Consider the following 7,328-nt stretch of genomic DNA (forward strand, 5'->3'; position numbering starts at 1 on the left):
CACTGAAGTTGTCATTCATAATTTGTTCATTCTAAAATACATGATATAAAACGTTGAACTTGTTATTCATAGTTATTCATAATTTGTTCATTCTAAAATACATGATATAAGACGTTGAACTTGTTATTCATAACTCGTTCATTCTGGAATACATGATATAAGATGTTGAATTGGATGTTCATAATGAAAGACATAAAAATAGATGGTTTTATGATAATAAAAAAACTAACATACGAATATGATTTTATTGTTATAATATTTCCTTTAGTTTAGGCCTATTACTCAATACTTTGATTGACTACTCTCACCACTACCAGAAGATGTAGCAGTTGCTGCTGCAACTACAACAACCGCAAAAGCTACACCAGCAACTGAAATAGCAGCATGAACTTGTGCATTATGAACCCGGGTCTCTTCTTTTTTCTTCCCTTTTATATCTTTTAGCCACCGTCCTACTGTTCCCCCCAAATGTGTTTTTGTTGAGTTGACAGTCTTACAGAACTGCCAATAAATTAAAATTTGCAGGGTTAGAGTCTTCAAGCAAACACTAGGTATCCTAGTACCATAGCACTCGCTAGATGAGCTACCCAACAGGTGGCATGACTGGAAAAAGAGAAGGGGGCTGTAATAATCCCTCCGCCACTCCAGGTAAAAATTCTTGACATTAGCTGTTTCAAAGAAATTTTATATAAATTTTACACTCCCAGAATGAAGCTGGAATGTGACCCATATAGTGAAAATAATATTAAGACATACAAGAATCCCGATAGCAAAGTTGTTCTTATGTTTAATGGCAAAGTTGACCTCTTGTGGTGGATAGCAGCTACTCCATTCAACACGCAGAACCTTCATGGCTTTCATTGGAATGTCGAATATCTAACGCCTGCTGGTCTTTGAATCAAAAGCTTATATTTTTATCTTCCAGCTATTTTTATAAAGAGATCAAACATTCATAAAAAGGTAAAATGTCTTCATTGTGCACGGATGAAAACACCAATGCGTTCCAAGATTGAAGTAATGATAGAGGTAAGGCTCTCCGTTGTAAATTTATTATACTTTTCATTCAAATGTATAAGAACCAGAACGATTGTAAAGGAAGCTGAATGTAAATACCATAACTGTACCCAGTAGCAGAATACAAAAATTGAAATAAAGAACCATATAACGAACCTAAACTTACACATCAGAATTGAAAGCTTGTTGCAGTAAACCAGGCTTGAAGAAGATAATGTCAACCAAATAACATATCTAAAATTTTCTTGCACAATTGCTGTCTAGGTGTGGCAACACAGAGGTGATAAACTCATTGTTGAATACATTCAAGAAACATGATTTATTAGGTTTCATGATCTGCTCCAGAAAACATTGTAAAATAACATACCTTGAAATCATCAGATCCCCTTGGTGAAACTGGAGGACTCCCATTAAATGAGCCAGCACTTCGGATACTCAGTGGACCACTGCTATGCAGACTCTTTCTTGATGTCAGATGGCATTGTTCCTGTGAAGGAAATTAATTCATGAGATTCCAACAAACAGCTATACAAAAGATAATGACAATCTTGACATCAAAGGCTCTGACAGAAACCTAGAAAGGATCTCTGGAATCTAAACGCAAAAATAAAGGCAACAATTAATACTTCAAACTCCATAGTCGAGTAAAAATGTAGATCAGACTTGTAAGGTTAGTTGTATTTAAAGTGAATTTAACCCTAAATCTACATTGATATCATTTCAAACATCAAAGCAGCTGAAGCATGCAAGGTACATATCAGTCAGACAAATTAATCCACAGAAAATTTCATTAAGCCCATCAAATACAAGAAATCTGACTGCAAAGTAAGGATACAATGGAAGCCTACTTGGATCCAAATTACTATCCCCACACAACTGTAAATATGTTACTCCCTTTTATGATTTTTTACCATCATTCAAATAAATTATATATTTCTATTCAACTTTCCCACTTATTCTTAAGGGTGTGAAGATGCCCTTGCATCTTCTGATTTACACTATTATATCCTCTAAAAAGAATAAAGACACATGTTATGTCAGAAATAATGAAAAACCCCTTAAAGACAGTATAACCTTATGCAAGCAGTAAAGAGCTTTGAGAAAGACTGCAGATATCCGTGCACTCTACAGGGGTGTTGCGCTGCGGAAGTGGCAGGATAGACAGATAATGCAACAAGTGCCTGCTGACACGGAACAGTTACTTGAGCAGTAATTAGCATACATGCTTGGCACCCTGTGGCCATTATAGTGTTATTTTGTCCTCATTATAGTTTCGAGACATTGCCTTAATTTTTTTGACAGAACCAGCACGGAATACCAACAATGGCTAAATTACTTATTTATCTTCAGGTTTTAAGGAAAAAGGGTCTAGAATACACTTGTGTGAATAAAAAGACAATTAATGGTTCAGATTCCACAGCTAAGTAACAGGATTAGTGGGTGGAAACCAAAAAGGTCGTAGTTCTAATAATTTTCATTCAATCGAAAGCAATTTCAATCTACAACTGCCAATATTTATAATCTATACCAATCACTCCGTAATGCAACCACCACATGGAGCATTCTATCAGAACCTCGTTTGACACAACAATAAACATTAGACCACCAGCAGACAGCATACCTTACCAGGTAGTTTCACTACATATATACCTTAACATTTTCGATTGATAAATTGTGTATATCGAGAATCGCTAAAACATTACATCAGAAGGAGCTTATACAGTTCGTTATGCATCAAACAAGCAAACATCCGAAACATCTGGCTCTGCTAATGAATAGACAAATCCGATTGCCACAGAAAAACAGAAGCAACCTGCCTAGATCCACATTACTGCTTGAAGCTAGCATTTGCTAAGAGTATTGGCTTGTAGTCTGGTATTAAACTGATTAGTTTGTTTGACATAGAGGGGTTTCTATTTCCGCTGACTGAGCGTAAATAAATGCTCTTACCAAATACTCGTTCTTTGACTAAAAACAATCTAAATTACAAGGACAATGACGGATCTTGCACCAGAGTTATACAAACGTTGAAGAAAAACAAAGCTTAATGTACAGACCATAAGCAACAGTACAAAAGATCAAGAGAAACTTACAGATTGTGATAAAATTCTTTCCATTACTAGCTCTGCGGTTGCATTCGATGCATATGTAAATGGGACTGTAGCCAGAGATAAATTTTCTGGATTTCTACTTGCTCCTTGGGTTGCTGTTACTCCCGAGAATTAGCTGCTCGACACTCTCTGCTCTGAACTTATTCTGGACTCCGGATAAGGCATTTGTAGACCACCATGGACGCCTATGCATATGCAAACAACTGGCACTTGCAGGATGCACACTGCATGCAGAACACGGAAAACAGGTACCAAAAACTTAGGACAAACTAAATTTTGCTTTTGATAAAATGTTCAGCACGGCAATATGAGGAAACTTTGGATAACAAAAACTTTTCATCTCCGAAAACTTTGGATATCTTATTTTTACGCCGAACATAATGTCTTGAAAGCTGGTTGGAAAAAGACCCCAACTTTGTTGTCCAATCAAAAATTACATAATAAATTTTATATTATTTTCTATTATGAAAACTTTGGTTAAAGTTGTGACGCGGGGCAATATTTTTGGGTCAAACAAGAGATTAATACGCGGTCAAAGCACAATTGATGAATAAGAGTCCCAGGGACTAATAAGGTGTTTTGATAAGGATATAAAGTAAAATTAGATAAAAATATTAATAAATTTACAAAAATAAAATTAGATTTACCATATACTTTTAAATAATATTATATAAAACTATTTAAGTGATAAATAATTATTTAAATAATAAGTTAAAAAAATAAATTAAATTTAGTAAAGTGTTTTGAGTAGTTAAAAATTATACTTGATAAATAAGAAATCAATAAAGTTGGTTATCTTTACGGGTAGCCTCGCATCTAGGAATGGTTCTTACTAAGTTAACTTGCTTTACCTATAATCATCCTCAAAAAAAAATGAAAAGATACCTATAAACTCTTCCCAATTTCCCAAATTTTCAATTAACCATCGCAAAGACTTATTTTACAGAGTGGTAGGTGGGGAGTAGTCAATACCGGAGATGTAAAACACCTAAATTTTTGCCTGCCGCCACCATGGTTTAAATGTCGCTCTCTATTGTATGAACTTTGAAATTATGGCCTAAAATTTCGCCTGCGCCCACCATGGTTTAATTGCACGAGCTTTGAAATTATGACCGTCAAGGCGCCAGATGACGTATTGCAAAGAAAAATATATGATATGATATATTTTAATGACGTTAATGAAACTTAATGGTTTAAGGACTTGAATTTCACACCAAATAAGATATCACAAGTTTTTTTCTAAAACAGTTTTTTGGTCATAAATCTTGATAAAAAAATTCATTGTTAGGTGAAGCTTTGCTTTTTCAAACAGTTTGTTCAAATTTTTTATTTTAGATTACTTTTGAGACTGACATTTTATGATGAAATGTTATTGTGTTATTGGGATGCAAATTCTTTCTTCCCACTCTTCAATCGCTCTTATCTTAAAAAAAAAAATGCAATTTTTTCTTCCTACTCTTCAACGGCTCCTATCTTAAAAAAATACAAATTCTTTCTTCCCACTTTCCTTGAAAATCATCTATCTACCTATTTCACAGTTGACAGTGAGATCAGTCCTCAATCATCTATCTACCTATTTCACACTTGACAGTGAGATCAGTCCTCAATCAATACAAAGAGTTAGAATTTTGAATATGCCTCAATTACCCATTTCCAACTATCTTGGAGAAAAGTAGTAGGTGAGCCTGCCATATGACCTAACACAGTTATGCACCACACGGTCAATCTGCTCTTCTCATCCTCTTTCCCTTGCTATATGATTGCCTCACAATGGTTGTTCAAAGGAAGACAACGAGGGCATAGCTGCAGCAGAGAAAGGAGAAAGGAGAAGGAGCAGCAGACCAACATGGAGAAAAAGCTGAGAGTGCTGTGTCTGCACGGATTCAGAACCAGCGGGAGCTTTCTGCAGAAACAAATCAGCAGATGGGATTCTTCAATCACTGAAAAACTTGATATGGTACGCCCTAATTCTGAGTCTTGCAGGTAGTTGAGCACAGAGTCACAGAGAATTTAAAAGTTGCTATGTACAGACTTTTGTAAAGAATCGATATATGTTTATGTTTTGCAGTGTTTCCTCGACGGACCCTATCCTGCTCAGGGGAAATCCGAGATCGAGGCCATATTTCCTCCTCCCTATTTTGAGTGGTTTCAATTTGAGAAGGTTCGTTTAAGCCTTTAATGCAATATAAATAAAAGTTTACCCGTGTATGATAAAATCTGCGTGTGTTGATGATCATCTTGTGTGGGTATATGCAGGACTTTACAGAGTACACTAACCTAGACAAAGCATTTGCCTTCATTGTTGATTACATGGAAAAGAATGGCCCCTTTGATGGGCTGCTTGGATTTTCTCAGGTACTCTTGTGAAAACCACAGGCCTGTAAAATTTCATTGCATAGGTTCATGTTCAATAGGTAAACAAACCCAGATTAGTATAAAAAATTTGGTGGGATTCCTGCCAGAAACTCTAAAACTTAGCATATTTATTTTATTGGGTAGATTATGTTTAGTATCTATCAGTACTGTCACTGATAGCTATTAAAATTCCAAATAAATTGTTTAAAATTATTGGATAAGAGATGCATCTTATTTATGGAGAAAATTGTAGTTTTAGTTCAATTTGCTCATTTTTATTTTGATTGTAGATTGATTGTATGTGTCCAATTATATATAGTCAATTTTGCTCTATGCCTATTTGGATGCAAGAATGTGAAATCCACACAAACTTATGCCTCGAATCCAGTCCATTCTTTAACATCCTCCTCTGGTCTGCTCTGTAAGGCTTACTTTTTAAGAAATCGAGATTTTTAATAAGCAATTAATTCATATACCTATCATCCTAAAATCAGTTTAAATTTGGGTTTATCAAAGGTGAAAAAGGAGACAAAAGAGTTGAAGTAAATCGGGGCTGATATCATGATTTTCCACTTGAAACCGTTTATTGTGAATACAGTTCCTTAACTTTTTTGTTTGAATGATTCTCAGGGGGCCACCCTCTCTGCAGCTCTTGTGGGTTATCAAAGAAAGGTAAGCCACTTTTTCCAGCCAATTGCCATCAGTGTTAAAAATCTATATTCCTTGCAATAGCTTTAAAGCGATTTTGATTTTCTACTTCCAAAATTTCAGGGATTGATGCTGAAAAATCATCCACCGGTTAGATTTATCATACATATTTCAGGAAGCAAGTTCAGAGACCCAGAAATGTGTGAAATCTTGTATTCCCCGCCCATCAAATGCCCAACTGTACACCTGATAGGTGCCAAGGATTGGTTGAAGGTACCAGGCGAGGAACTCATGCAGGCCTTCGAGAATCCATTGCTAATCGCCCATCCCCAAGGCCACATGGTTCCCCGATTGGGTACGTAACGCTGAATTAATTGATTTCAGTTGCATGAAGTCATGGAACATTTGTCTGATCATGGTTTTCTGGCTTGGCATTGACAGATAAGGAAGCAGTTGGAATACTGAATGGGTTCCTTGAAAGCCTGATGAGGGAGGAAAGTGCAGAAAAACTTGAGAATGGAGACCGTTGTATATCTGATCAATCCCAAGTATCTGATAACTGCTCCAAGAAGGAAATGGCAGATCAGGCTATACAAATACCTACTGAGGCCGGATCTGTAGAAGCATAGCACCACAGCTTGCACAAAGTTGAAAAACTCTAGTCTAAATTTTACCATTATCAGCACAACTCTCCAGCATTAGAAGGTTTAATCAAAACATTAGTAATATTACAGGTCAAATAGAATAATTACATCCTCCTGTTTGCCCTTATTGTTATAGCTATAAGGTCTATTTTTGATCCTCTCTGCTTTCATGCATGAGTACCTCAGTCCACTCCAAAGATTTCCTTCTTTGCAGTTACTAAATGCCTGGATTGATCAACTTCATTATTTTCTGACTTCATGTATGAAGCAGGTTGTTTATACTATCTATTATAATCATATTGTTGTAGAATCATTCTCATATTTTATATAAGTGCTTAATGGTTAACCATCTTGGACTTCTGAAGATCTGTTGAATGTTTCAAGAATTTTGGACAAAGCTACTCATAAAGTCTTACCTGCACGTTTATGATGAGATTGGAATCTTTGTATTTCTCTACCATAGGGTAGGCCACGTGGTTCAACCATGGGAGAGGTGTTATCAAGAGATTCTTCCCTTGCCGGGTATAGGCAATATTTCCTGCTTCTTCTTATGAAA

At 35.8% G+C, this 7,328-nt stretch overlaps 2 protein-coding genes across 2 annotated transcripts; one reads left to right on the forward strand and one right to left on the reverse strand.

Annotated features, from left to right (window-relative positions):
• Positions 1 to 282: 282 nt before the first annotated feature.
• On the reverse strand, positions 283 to 3,245 carry LOC149167448 (VAN3-binding protein-like). The gene is made up of 3 exons (XM_089430489.1): positions 3,108 to 3,245; positions 1,382 to 1,501; positions 283 to 501 (listed from the first exon to the last, which is right to left on the reverse strand). The coding sequence occupies exons 1-3, from the start codon at positions 3,129 to 3,131 to the stop codon at positions 283 to 285; spliced, it is 363 nt and encodes a 120-aa protein (XP_089286615.1). The 5' UTR covers positions 3,132 to 3,245.
• A 1,549-nt stretch (positions 3,246 to 4,794) lies between these two features.
• LOC149167449 (uncharacterized) lies at positions 4,795 to 7,121 on the forward strand. Its single transcript, XM_089432991.1, has 6 exons — positions 4,795 to 5,082; positions 5,194 to 5,286; positions 5,382 to 5,480; positions 6,111 to 6,152; positions 6,252 to 6,483; positions 6,570 to 7,121. The coding sequence occupies exons 1-6, from the start codon at positions 4,834 to 4,836 to the stop codon at positions 6,755 to 6,757; spliced, it is 903 nt and encodes a 300-aa protein (XP_089289117.1). The 5' UTR covers positions 4,795 to 4,833; the 3' UTR covers positions 6,758 to 7,121.
• The last annotated feature ends 207 nt before the right edge of the window (positions 7,122 to 7,328 follow it).

Source organism: Pinus tabuliformis, chromosome 5_1 (genome assembly GCF_031772625.1).
Source record: "Pinus tabuliformis cultivar Carrire ecotype Pingquan chromosome 5_1, CPIR1, whole genome shotgun sequence".
In the NCBI taxonomy this organism is placed as follows: domain Eukaryota; kingdom Viridiplantae; phylum Streptophyta; class Pinopsida; order Pinales; family Pinaceae; genus Pinus; species Pinus tabuliformis.